This window comes from Magallana gigas, chromosome 3 (assembly GCF_963853765.1).
Source record: "Magallana gigas chromosome 3, xbMagGiga1.1, whole genome shotgun sequence".
NCBI lineage: Eukaryota > Metazoa > Mollusca > Bivalvia > Ostreida > Ostreidae > Magallana > Magallana gigas.
The window spans coordinates 12,271,828-12,285,823 of record NC_088855.1 but is presented as its reverse complement, the minus strand read 5'-3'; the positions used below and the strand labels follow the sequence as shown (position 1 = coordinate 12,285,823).

At 34.9% G+C, this 13,996-nt stretch overlaps 1 protein-coding gene across 1 annotated transcript; it reads right to left on the bottom strand.

Annotated features, from left to right (window-relative positions):
• Window positions 1–3,245: 3,245 nt before the first annotated feature.
• Window positions 3,246–12,834, bottom strand: LOC105332304 (ankyrin repeat and SAM domain-containing protein 6). The gene is made up of 17 exons (XM_011434856.4): window positions 12,517–12,834; window positions 11,497–12,079; window positions 10,250–10,294; window positions 9,710–9,917; window positions 9,233–9,330; window positions 8,999–9,125; window positions 8,559–8,589; window positions 8,293–8,433; window positions 7,971–8,075; window positions 7,566–7,718; window positions 7,133–7,280; window positions 6,576–6,850; window positions 6,140–6,200; window positions 5,940–6,004; window positions 5,666–5,782; window positions 5,435–5,529; window positions 3,246–4,840 (listed from the first exon to the last, which is right to left on the bottom strand). Exons 1-17 carry the CDS (start codon window positions 12,640–12,642, stop codon window positions 4,801–4,803), a joined length of 2,418 nt encoding a protein of 805 aa, XP_011433158.2. The 5' UTR covers window positions 12,643–12,834; the 3' UTR covers window positions 3,246–4,800.
• Between the last annotated feature and the right edge of the window lie 1,162 nt (window positions 12,835–13,996).

The window sequence follows — 13,996 nt, the reverse complement described above, 5'->3', positions numbered from 1 at the left end:
TGAAAATTCTTTTCATTTTCTAACATTAAATCCATTGTTTTACCCTATTCTGTGCAATGATCTAAAATGCCTTCATCATAGTTCACGAAAAAACAGTCATGAAAAAATGAATTTCATTAACCAAGGGTGACAATCCAACATTTCATAAAACAAATTGACACATGAAAACTCAGCAGTTCAACAAATCACCAATAATAATTTAGTTGTTATAGCTCTTGATTCTTTAAGTGTCACTAAATTAAAAGAAATGACTTCATATTTAAAGGGAGCTTATGTATAGGTAGGAAAACAACCATTTGGTTTCTCTCTTTGATGCTTGTTTTTTACAATATTGGTATATCGAGATTCATGGGACCTTCATCTTTGTTTCAATGGATTTCAAAAAAGAATTTAAGGATCATCATAAATGTATTGCAGATGTTGAATTGATTCTACCTAGTGTACCCTATTACATGGAGATATTTTGGCATTTAAAGGCAAATCTACAAACAACACAATTTAAATGCAACTAGAATATATGTATATAAACATTAGAATCTAAGGCAACATAATACTTTATACAAAAGATGTGTCAAAACTTATAAAAACAAATGTATAATGATATAAATGGACAAATACAATCATTAAAAAATCGATCTACACAGCAGTTTGATTCATGGATTTAAAACAAATAGGTATGCATGTAAAAAAAAAAATCATAAAAAGCTTATCACTGATTTGTTGTAAACATGACAACAAAATGAACACAAAGTCAAAAATAAATAAAATCAAAAGAAAAAAATCAAGCACTTTGCATTAATGTAAATAAAAGATTCTGTCTAAAAAAAGTTAACACATCTGTTCCAACAGATTTAATACTACATATTCATGTACCAGTAATAAGGTAGTATAAAACACATAGGCTAACATTTTTCCTTGAATCCATCTTTTTTAACTACGATATTTTGTTCTCTGTTATAAATTTTTTTTCATGAGTTCAATAAATAAAAATAACCTGTTGGTATAAAACAAGAGGCCCAGGGGCCACATCGCTCACCTGAGCAACAATTGCCTTAATTCTGATCAAATTAGCATTACAGCATCAAAATATCTTGACAACTAAGTACAGTAGATCTTGCTAAAAAAATTGAAAATCTGCCAATTTTTATCTACCTCTTTCTTTTGGTAAATACCAAGCTGCTTTTGTTGTTGTACCTGTAAGAAGATTTTTCTCTATTCCTATATACCCCCCCCCCCCCCCCATTTTGTGGCCCCACTTTTCTCTAGGGTATCATGGTTTCATCAAACTTATATCTGCATAACCTGTGCTTTCACACTAAGTACTGAGTTTTGGACCGAAAAACTTTCCCAGAATATTTTTAAAGATTTTTTCTATATATTCCTATGTAAGAATTCAAACCGCCATCACGGCCCCACCCTACCACTAGGGACTGTGATTTTGAATTTACACTACCCGAGGATGCCTCTACACAAGTTAAAGCTTTTTTGGCCAAATGGTCTTTAAAAAGAAGATTTTTAAAGATTTTCTCTATATATTCCTATGTAAAAATTCATTCCCCACTGTGGCCTCACCATACCACTGGACTATTATTTTAACAAACTTGAATCTATATACGATTTGGAAATGCTTCCACTCAGATTTGGGCTTTCCAGGCCAAATAGTTTTGAGAAGAAGATTTTTTAGAGATCTTCTCTATGTATAAAAATGTATCCCCCATTGTGGCCCCGCCCTACCCCCTATGACCATGATTTGAACAAACCTGAATCTACATTATCTGAGGATGGTTACCTGCCAATTTGAGCTTTCTTGGTCAAATAGTTTTTGAGAAGAAGATTTTTAAAGATTTTCTCTATATATTCCTATGTGAAACTTGATCCCCCAATTGTGGCCCCACCCTACCCCTGGAGACCATGATTTGAACAAACTTGAATCTACACTATCTGAGGATGCTTCCACTCAAATTTGAGCATTCCTGGCCTAAAAGTTTTTGAGAAGAAGATTATCTCTATATATATACCTTTGTAAAACTTGATCCCCCAATTGTGGCCCCACCCTACCCCCAGGGACCATGATTTGAACAAACTTGAATCTACACTACCCGAGGATGCTTCCATTCAAATTTGAGCTTTCCTGGTCTAATAGTTTTTGAGAAGAAGATTTTCTCTATATATTCCTATGTAAAACTTGATCCCCCAATTGTGGCCCCACCCTACCCCCGGGGACTATGATTTGAACAAACCTGAATCTACACTACCTGAGGATGCTTCCATTATAATTGGAGCTTTTCTGGCCTAATAGTTTTTGAGAAGAAGATTTTTAAAGATTTTCTCTATATATTCCTATGTAAAAATTCATCCCCCTATTCTGGCCCCACCCTTCCCCCGGGGACCATGATTTGAACGAACTTAAATCTAAACTATCTGAGGATGCTTCCACTCAAATTTGATCTTTCCTGGTCTAATAGTTTTTGAGAAGAAGATTTTTAAAGATTTTCTCTTTATATTCTTTTGTAAAACTTGATCCCCCAATTGTGGCCCCACCCTACCCCCGGGGACCATGATTTGAACAAATTTGAATCTACACTACCTGTGGATGCTCCCATTTTAATTTGAGCTTTTCTGGCCCAATATTTTTTGAGAAGAAGATTTTTCAAGATTTTCTCTATATAATCCTATGTAAAACTTGATCCCCCAATTGTGGCCCCACCCTACCCCCGGGGACCATGATTTGAACAAATTTGAATCTACACTACCTGTGGATGCTCCCATTTTAATTTGAGCTTTTCTGGCCCAATAGTGTTCGAGAAGAAGATTTTTAATGATTTTCTTTATATATTCCTATGTAAAACTTGATCCCCCAATTGTGGCCCCTCCCTACCCCCGGGGACCATGAATTGAACAAACTTGAATCTACACTACCTGAGGATGCCTCCACACAAGTTTTAGCTTTTCAGGCCAAATAGTTTTTGAGAAGAAGATTTTTGAAAAATACCAACAAATTTTCAATAATTCTCAATTATCTCCCCTTTAAAGAGGGCGTGGCCCTTCATTTGAACAAACTTGAATCCCCTTCACCTAATAATGCTTTGTGCCAAATTTGGTTGAAATCTGCTCAGTGGTTCTTGAGAAGAAGATGAAAATGTGAAAAGTTAACGACGACGACGACGACGACGACAACGACAGACAACGGACAAATTGTGATCAGAAAAGCTCACTTGAGCCTTTGGCTCAGGTGAGCTAAAAAACTCAGCAAAATATATCATTAAAACCAAAATATTTGAGTAAACTGTGATGTAAAAATAGAACACACATACATTTAGCTGCAAAATTGCAAATTCAGAAGTAAATACAGAATGCCAAACTTAAGATATCTGAGCAGGAATATGACAAAAACTCAAAAGAATGATTGATATGTAACAAAGATCAAAATGTTTATGGAAGGAAAATATTGAACAATGGCTATGTTTAGGACATCTTCGAGATTTCAAGTTGAAAAGATGCATAATTGCCATACTTGATGTTATACCTTATTTCACTGTGTTTTGTACTACCTTAATACATATTTCTTGCTCTCCAGCAACGTAAAAAATAATCATAACACAAACTAAATGCACACATGATTATAATGTATTGCATACATTGGATATAAACATTTTAAATATTCAATAATTATAAATAATTCATTTTCAAATCATGTCAAAATATCACAATCAAAAGTTCATAAGCAAAATTTTCCTGAAATGATTTTGCTGAAAATTATTCCTCTGAAAACACCTCAAATATAATTCATTTTTGTGTAAAACAGCAATAAATTTCATGTGTATGACTTTCCATGACAATGCAAAATAACAAAAAATCTGTGCATATTGCTTCAAATCTCATAAACTGACATGCAAATACATGTATGTAAGTATCAAAATCATAATTTTCAGCTCTGGTTTACTTGGATATAGCTGATATCTGGCAGAGAACAAAAGCCACACTCACCCAATGTGGTGTGTCTAAGTGACACTGCCCAAATACACAATGTGTACACTGAAAGCCCAGTAGTCACATGTATAACAGCCCAGTAGTTACATATATAATAACAACCCAGTAGTTACATATATAATAACAACCCAGTAGTTACATGTATAACAGCCCAGTAGTTACATGTATAACAGCCCAGTAGTTACATATATAATAACAACCCAGTAGTTACATGTATAACAGCCCAGTAGTTACATGTATAACAGCCCAGTAGTTACATGTGTAACAGCCCAGTAGTTACATATGTAACAGCCCAGTAGTTACCTATATATGTAACAGCCCAGCAGTTACATGTATAACAGTCCAGTAGTTATACATATATAACAACCCAGTAGTTACATGTGTAACATACCTGTAGTTAAATGTATAACAGCACAGTAGTTACATGTGTAACATCCAGTAGTTACATGTACAACAGCCCAGTAGTTACATGTGTAACAGCCCAGAAGTTACATGTACAACATCCCAGTAGTTACATGTACATAACAGCCCAGTAGTTACATGTGTAACAGCTCAGTAGTTACATGTGTAACAGCCCAGAAGTTACATATACACCATCCCAGAAGTTACATGTATAACAGCCCTGACTCTGACAGTTTAGTTACGTCAAATATCAAATGGATCTTGGCAATGGTGATGGTGACAAATTGTCCAGTGATCAGTCGTTTGTTCTTCACTACATCAGCAGGTGCCTGTTGTGTACATTTAATGTACCGTAACTGCAGAGGGTTTGTAAGTAATACATGTACCTGCAAGATTGACACCTGTCTGTCAAGAATTTCCAAGCTCACTGGGTTCTCTCCACTGGTACCTGTGATTGAAAATAAAAAGAATTCTAGTTTTTGCAAAATATAAAACTCATAACCCATTTTTCAAACCATCCCTTGAAAATGTAATTATCTGGATTTTTTTTTAGTTGTACCATAAATTTGCCTTTTAGGTCAACAAATTTAATTAGTTTTGTAGTTTAAATATTACCATCATTTATTCAACAAACTGCTTATGGTAGCTTAGTGGTTTCATCAAGATTTACTACACACTGGTAAAGGGGGTTCGACCGTACGATGCACCGATACAATCATTTTTTTTTCCGTAATTTGATCCAAACTGGTATATTTATTCCATTATATCCATTGGGAGCAAAATTACAATAACTTCGTAAAATGCATGGAAACTGAATTTCTTTTTATTTTGTTCAATTTAGTTTGAAGGATAAATAACATTTTTGATGAAAAAAATACTTTGAGCATCTGAAAACCTTATAGAACCTGATGTTTTCTGGTAATTCACTTGCCTCATCCCTCCTCCAAGAGGATGACTGTACCTGGAGGGTATCTTATAAACTGTACACATATTTACCTTTAGAGCACTCTATTTATACTGTATTTATACTACTATAAATTACCTTGAGGAGAGACTTGACTGACTGTCAGTAGATCTTGCCTTTAGAGTTGTTTGGAATGAAGTCATGGTATCAATAAACTGCTGTCTGTCTTTACCCTGTTAAACAAATTCTTTCAATGAAAAACTGTTACATCAATCTATCTCGGATGAAGAGGAAATACATGTATCTTTGAGGGTTTTCCTAACAGGGAATTGTGGAAGTGAACTATAGGACAGGGTGTTTCCAGTGTACCTTTCCGGTATTGAGTTCGGTGATAGCTGTCAGGATCTGGCTCTTGGCCTGATTCTGAGTGATCCCGAGCTCATTCAGGTCTGTGTCTGTCAGTGTCAGGAATGCCTCCATGTCCACCTTTACAAATAAGTACAAAAACACTAACATAAAATCTCATGTAACATTTTTTATCAAAATTTGTTTGTTAGTGGGGGCATATTGCCACACCAAGCATTTCTGTATTTCTGATTTAAATGTTCATTCATTATAAAGTTTGTAATTCAAAAACAATTACCTCTTGCTCCTCAAATATTGGCTGGTACTTTTCCAGAGATAGTTTCTTCAGAATTCCAGACAGCTCTATAAATACAAGTAAAGAAAGAAAACTTGTGGATTTGAACATCTCAAAAAAGAAATTACAATCAAACATTGATTTGAGCTTATTAATCAATATCAACTTCATGTTTATCAGATCTAGACACAGAATATTAGTACCATCAGTAGAGCCGTCATTTTCATGAAGAGAACTCAGAACACGATTGGGGTCTTCTCCATACTGTAAATTCAAGTAAAAATGTTTAATTACCCATCACAAAACTCAAAAGAAGATGTACTGTATACAGCGTTATTTTCGCCCCATGTTATTTTTGCCCTTTTCACTTGCAAATGGTTTCACCCCTTCTTGAATTCAAAGTTGTGAATAAAGAAAGATAGTTTGTGACATAGGAATTCACCCAGTCTGAAATTCCCCCACTGACAATAAGGGCGAAAGAGGCGAAAATAAAACGGGGGGCGAATATTCCCCTGTATAAAGTATGTATTTACTATAGTCTATCACAATAAATAAACACAATTAAACAACATTTATTATCATTAGGTTGAAAACTATAGACAAAACACTCAAACCAGAGAGATACTGATGATAACTGACCTTGCCAGGTGTGGGAGAGGGGGAGGGGGTGAGGGTTGATGTGGTACTGCCTTTAGATGATGCACTCCTCCCGTGTGATCGCTGAGGTGTGATGGATGAACTACCGCTGGTGGAGCTGTTGGGAGAGGTGGTGTTGGATGTGGTTTTAAATGTGGCAGGCACTGACGCTGGTTTCCTGTTCATGTAGAACGGCTTCTGAGGGGTCGTCCGAGGGGCAAACATGGACGGAGACTTACTGGACTGACTCCAGAAGAAACCGTTCTGCTGGTAATCACCTGAAATACACAGGTACATGTATACTCTGACAAAACTAATGATGCACTGATAATCAATTCTGTAACAAACTAATGTAGCTCTTACATGGTTTGGAAAGAATCACTTAGTGATCAGAATGCTTTCATTCAAATTCTCTTTTATAGTGCCTACTTTGTTTTGTTTAGAAAAACAAAAATCTATTTCAATATTTCACAATCAGTCCATCATTCACCAAGACAGTTCATCTACCATACATGTGTATGGCTACACTATTGGTGGTTGAATTTAAATATAGGTCATACCTGAGGAGCCTGGACTAGGGTTGCTATGGTTACTGTTGCCATTAGACAGCTGTGCTGAGCTGGACGGACTGACAGGACTGGAGCTTAGGGTGGTGGACTTTTGGGGCATGAACTTCATTGGCTTCATCATTGGACGGATTGGTGAAGGCTTTGTAAAGAGGACAATGGACTTTCTTTATTTGAAGGTACATGTAGCTAATATTGATAAATTCTTTTTTAAACAGGCATTATAGTTTTCATTGTGTTTTCTATACATACTGTACAATACATAAGTATACGGAAATGTTCTGACAAGTGAAAATGTCTATCTTACCAATATAAGAAATTTCAACTGATTGATCAAAGTTTACAATTTTGTCAAAACAATATTCTTTTAGTAAAATTTCTTTTGTTGTATATATCAGTTATTATCCATACTATAATTGTGACTGACCATGATAGTAGAAGCAGTGTCCGAGCCTGCAGTACTCATGGACCTACGGCCAGGGGTGGACTCGTCTATTGCAAAGCTAGGCTGTGGCAGAAATGGGGGGATAACAGGCTTCAGTGTATCACTCGTAGTGTTGGATTTTATGGGGTTGATGTCCTATCAAACAGGAATAAAAGCATTTCTTGAGAAACATATAAAAATGAGCAAGCAGTTTCTGTTAGAGAATGCAGGTAATATCAAAATTAAAGAAGATCCATGAATTAAATGAAAAAAAAAAAAAACAAGAAGAGTTATAAAAACAGTACCAGGTAAATAAGAACTAAATATGCACAAGTCATGCACTGTAAATTTAACCAATCTAATTGGCCCAGTTAAAAAAATAATTAGCTTTTGGTCAAGTGGACTTACCAGAGTGTAGCGGGAGGCACTCTGTTTGTTCTCCATGGTCATGGTTCCATAGTTGGTAACTGGCAAAGTTTGTATTGGATCAACAAAGTTGTTCATTTTCTTTGGCTATAGGAATAGACATTTAAATATGTTAATTAGAAAATACTTTACACATGGAAACTCATATATGCAAGAAAATCTAAATCATATTGCATTAAATACAAGTACATGTATTAGATAACCTACAGATAATTTGACATTATATTTTGTATCTTATTTCAACATGAAGTTAGTTTTGATAAAAAAAAACACCTTAAAGTCAAAGAAACACTTCATAACTCACCACAGTGGGACTAGAATTGTTTTTGACAGTTAAATCCTGGACAGATTTAGAGGTTTCCAATGTAGGCATAGGGGCCAGTCGGTTTGTGACATTAATCTTCTTGATATTACGGAAACGATTGGACAATCTACTCAACCAACCCTGTTGATAAAAATAATAAACTTAGTATATAAAGTGTCAAAAGAAAGAATTTTGCCTGTAGAATTTTCACTTCCTTCGCAACTTTTTGAGAGGTTTGAATCAGTCGTAATTGAACAGTTACTTACCCGCAGCCCACTTTTTTGCGTATCATCAATGCTGGAATTACAAATAAAACTTCTACAGTTTTAATCTACTATACTAAACCAATTGCCATTTCCAATAGACAAATTAAAATCGGGTGCCAAAATGAACAGGACTAAAGTGTATTACAAACGAAAAACTATACACTGAGCCTAAATGTATTGTGTAAAATTTAATGATGATTGGTGCTTAGAATTTGTAAATGGTATAATTTACCAACTAAAATGTTGGTACTTGTAACTACTATGATATGAACATATCAAATTCAAAAACATTAAAATCAAACTCCATTCAAGATCAAAAACAAATTGAAACCAAACCCAATTAAAGATGAAAAATCAAATAATAATCAAATTCAATTTAAATTCCGGATAGATTTCAATCCACATTGACAAGTTTCTTAACTACACCTGCTTGTACACACCTGACATCAGTGGAGGCGGACACCGACACACCATTTTGTTTGGACCAGTGCTTCTTTGATTTGTCTACTTTGTTGACAGTCATGGCTTTGGCAGCCAGAAGTCGGAGCAAGTCTGTGTCCACATCATCTGTAGATACAGGGAATTACAGGCAAATCAAACTTTAATCTATAAATTTGATTCATTAAGAAATTTAAAAAAATCCTAATCAATGTAAAAATGAAAAATAAACAAACCTATGAGAGAAGCCATGTCAAATGCAGTGCACCCATTTTTGGCTTGGATTGTCACATCGGCCCCTTTCTCTATCAGATACAATGCCACTGGTCTCTTCCTGGAAACCAAAGATTATTTGAAAAAGTAAGACAGCTGGAACACTCATTAGAATCCTCAAGTAAAGATAACACTACTAGTAATTTATTTACTAAAAGTCTTATCATTTCATGCAGTTAATACATTTTGAATGCACGTATATCAGAAAATGCTGGGGTATGTTGGATTCTGGAAGTAATTTTCAATGTATGTGAAGTTTTACAGATACATGTACCAATATGTTTGCATAATGATAACAATGCGAAACCCAATGCCTGTTAGCAAAGCTTGCGCTCATGACCACCAACAAAATTCCTTATACTCATAATGCTGATTTTGCCGAGCCTTCCAGATCACCCACTTGCTGAACAGGCCTCGGTACTAACAGCTACTGTACACACCCATGATACGTGGCCTGCATTAGAGCTGTCCATCCACTGATCCTGTCCTGTTTGTCCATGTCACAGCCCCTCTCAACCAGCAGCTGGGCAATGTCTAGCTGTCCAGCCATGGCTGCAAACATAAGGGGAGTGGCACCCTCCTCCGGGGAACAGGCATCTCTCTGACTTAGATCTTGGTCCAGTATGGCACGTATTCTCTTTATGTCTCCTAAAAATGTGAAGCAAAAGATTTAAGTCTAAGCAATTTTTGAGGGTTTTACTATTGAGTTGATCCACAAAACTGAATGTATATTGAAGTGCAATATCTAATAACATATTGTACTGACAGAATCATTGATAATGAGTTTATATATCCTTGAAACTGTAATTTTCATTTAAATCCACAAACACAGATGTCCACAAATATTATTGAATTCAAACCCCATATTCGACAATGAATGAGCTTTTCCTACTAAAACTTATTGCAACTTCAGATACATACATTTCTCCTTTTTAATGAAGTAATTTAAAAGCTCAAAATTATGACCATGTCCAACATACCAAACTTCATTGCTTCTATAATGTCTGGCTTCTTTTCTTCAGCAGCTACAAACAATAAATCAAATAAGTATGTGTTTATGAAATTCATGTATTTTCCTTAATCAATATTATTTCACATTGATATGCTGTAAATTTTAAGTAATTTTTATTGACATTCTTTTCAATTTTTATAAATTATTTATCCATGCATAAATATTTGGGGTAAGATGAATCAACTTTCTATAAAATAACTAAAAATTGTTTTCACGTTCTTCAGAATCTTTCCCTCTTTGTTTTAAATACTGACTGAACATTTTGTATGCACATCTTACAGCTACTGTGTGAATGTGAATGTGTATCATTTTTGTGAACTAGTCTAGTGGTAAACATGCATTAGTATCAACTTAAATATTTCAGATGAAATTCATCTTTACACTATATGCATTACTTATAAGAACTGCCAAAGAGAATAACTTTAAAACCCTGATAGGTTGATAACATCAATATTTAATGTTGCAGTTAGGGAATATAAAGTGTCAATAAATCCACCACCGATATTTCTGAATGAATCTCAGTGTAATGTTACAAAAGAATTTCACAGTGCCGCTATAAATTGTACTTTAAATTTCACGCCTGTCTTGTAACAAGTAGAAGAATAACTTCATTGTTTCTTTATCAGTGGCCTAATCAAGAGAATTGTACGCAGAAACAGACTGTTTACACATGCCATCAATCAGTCAATAAAGAATATGCCTGGCAGAGTGGAAGTGCATTTATACAACTTTGAATAGGGATGAAGTAACACAGACTTCATTGTCAATCAAAATTGTAAACTTACATGCCTAGTCTATATAGTTGTTCAGCTATACATTAACAGCAGCTGTTATAATCTGAGACTTCAGGGTATGAAATACTTTTGGTGTAACATCAAAATAAATTCATCAATATCTCACATTTTAGACACTTAATATGAAATAAATTCAAAATTTTAATAATTAATAAGTAATATGGTACATACCTACTGAATGTTAGGAAACATTAACTATACATGAATTACTTATGTCTTAACATATTTAGACTGCTTGTTGATAAACTTAAATTTACTTTATACTGATTAAAGTTTTAAAAATTGATCATTTTATAAGATTTTTAAGATATTTAGTATAAACTTTGTAAGAAGGACCACAACAATTCTTTTACCATCAGTTTTAAATCAATCACAAAGCATTTTCTATAACATACTTTTTCATACATGTATATAGACATACCCCTTTCTGGTTTGTTAGTTGTTTTTCTATCTAAATAGGCAGCTACTTCTCTCTTCATTCTCATCGTGGCAATATCTAGTGCTGTCCTATTGTCAGCATTTGTCACATTGGGATCCGCTCCTCTCTCCACTAGAATCTGGGCTGTCTTCATGTGTCCATTCAGGGCTGCCACCATCAGTGGTGTCAAGCCGGACGTAGACGTCCTAAAGTTCACATCACAACCGCGATCCAATAGAAAACGCAACACTGCGTCATGGCCGTAAAGGGCCGCAGCCAGAAGTGGTGTAAAATCGCACTCATTAGCACCACCAGACAAAGTCAACTCTATTCCAGCCTCCACTAACTGCCGCACCACCTGGATGTGGCCACCTCTAGCAGCAAATGTGAGAGCGGAGGCACCGAGACCAGTGACTGCATTGATATCAGCTTGGCGTTGCTGAAGCAATGTTGCCACAATAATGGGATGACCGTTTCTAGAGGCATGCATTAATGGGGTCCAGCCATAACTGTTGGCCTTGTTAAGGGCAGCTCCCCGCATTAGTAACAGCCGAACTATGTGATCATGTCCATTTGCTGCAGCCGTCTGAAAAATTAAAGAGAAATGAATATACTTGTATCATGCATCATAATTGAATACTTATGCCTTTAATGAAAGGAAAATGAACCAAGATTCAAATATAAAATTTTAGATGGATTTAGTGGTTTTTTGTGAGTTTCTAACTAAATTTACATGGCTTTGCTTAATATTATTGAATATGTGCATGTATATGTATGTTGGGGGATGTCATCTCTATCTATTTCACAGAAATCTCTGGTTTTATTAAAACCAAATAAATATCAGCAATTTAAACAATATATAGTCTTTATACACATTTGTAATAGGCCTCATTACCAACATACACATTCTGAACCAAAAATCAGCTGATGAGATTACTGCCAGACATTAATAATTCATTCATGGCAGATCACGTAAAGACAAAATGAAATAAGGACCGTGTCATATGTTCACTTTCATCATACCTGAAGCGGTGTAATCTCAGCCTCGTCGTCCTCACAATCAACATCTGTACCCTCATCCAACAAAGTTTGCACAACGGGAGCTTCCCCGTGCTCACAGGCGCTCAGTAACTGTCGAACGCGATCCATGGGGGCTCTGGTGCCACAATTATCGTCAAGATTTACCCATGATTGTATAGAAGTATGTCACAGTGAAACATATTTCAGGAATTCGTCACATAGTTATATTCGTCTTTTCTTTTCATTCATTGTCATTTACTTGTCACTATGTTCGCCATTTTGGTTCCGCTCGTGACGTCATTTTGTACCAAAATGCCTTTCGGTAAACAATGCCATGTGCTAGCTGTCAACACTGTCAGAAAATATTATTTCACCGTTTTTGTTTTAATTTTACAACATTAGGTCTGATAAATATAATTTTGACAAGTTCTGTGTAAATTTATAGAATCCGTCGATGTGTGTGCTGTCCCTGGGGGGGGGGGGGGGGGGGGGGGGGGGGGGCAAAGAATTCATATACAAACTTCTGAAAATAATACAAATTATTTCACTCTTCCTCGAAACGATGATGTCAGTATACATACTCACAAAAAGATAACTAAAAACAGGAGGCCCCTGGAGGCCCACGCCATTCAGCTGAGCAACAAAAGCCATAATTCTAATCAAATGAGCATTATATGGCATCAAATTCAAAATATCTTCACAGTAGTAGAAGAGTAGATCTTGTGTTAAGATTTTGATATTTTTTTTACACTATACTAATATATTTGATTTGAACATATTTTATTGTGTAAGTAACACAAAAGGATCGGAAACAAGTTCTTACAACTTATAAGTTCCTCTCCTAATGATAATACATACAATATATACAATTGTCATAGTACATGTAATATTACATGTTACTTATAGTTATTGACTTTATAATAATTAAATTCATGGACATACATTTACAAAGTAATTGCAAATATATAGTAGATAACGTTAATGTACAGTATAGAAAGCAAAAGCAAAAAGGAATTTAATTATTAAATCTTCCAGACTCATTAATGAACTTTTGAACTGCTGAAAAAATAAAGCAGTTTGTATTGTAAGACAAATTGTCACTACCCCAAAGAAGCAAATGTGAGTTAATTAAAATTGTTTCATCAAGCCTATTAAAAAGTAATTCAAAAAGATTGTTTCTTGCATTTACATAATTCTTGCATACAAAGAAAAAGTGATAAACATCCTCCTTTTGACCACAAATACAATTGGGTGATTCAATAATGTTTCTTCTATACAGATCATAATTCAAAATACAGTTGTGTCTCAACTTGGTATGTAAAATATTAATAGTGCGTTTACCAAATGAAAAATATTTTGGAGGTTGAGGAATACTTTCAGTAATGTTTTTCTTGAATATGTTGAGAGACGTTGCTTCCCTAACTACAATTTGAGAGAATTCCATTTCCGAATGGTGTGCAGGTACAAAAGATTTTTTGTAAAG

Excerpts from the sequence above, each read along its gene's own strand:
- LOC105332304 (XM_011434856.4), bottom strand. The coding sequence starts at position 12,642 with ATGGATCGCGTTCGACAGTTACTGAGCGCCTGTGAGCACGGGGAAGCT. Across the intron at positions 7,719-7,970 it reads GTGCCTCCCGCTACACTCTG|GACATCAACCCCATAAAATC; the intron begins GTAAGTCCACTT and ends CCTGTTTGATAG. Across the intron at positions 6,005-6,139 it reads AAATGACGGCTCTACTGATG|AGCTGTCTGGAATTCTGAAG; the intron begins GTACTAATATTC and ends TTGTATTTATAG.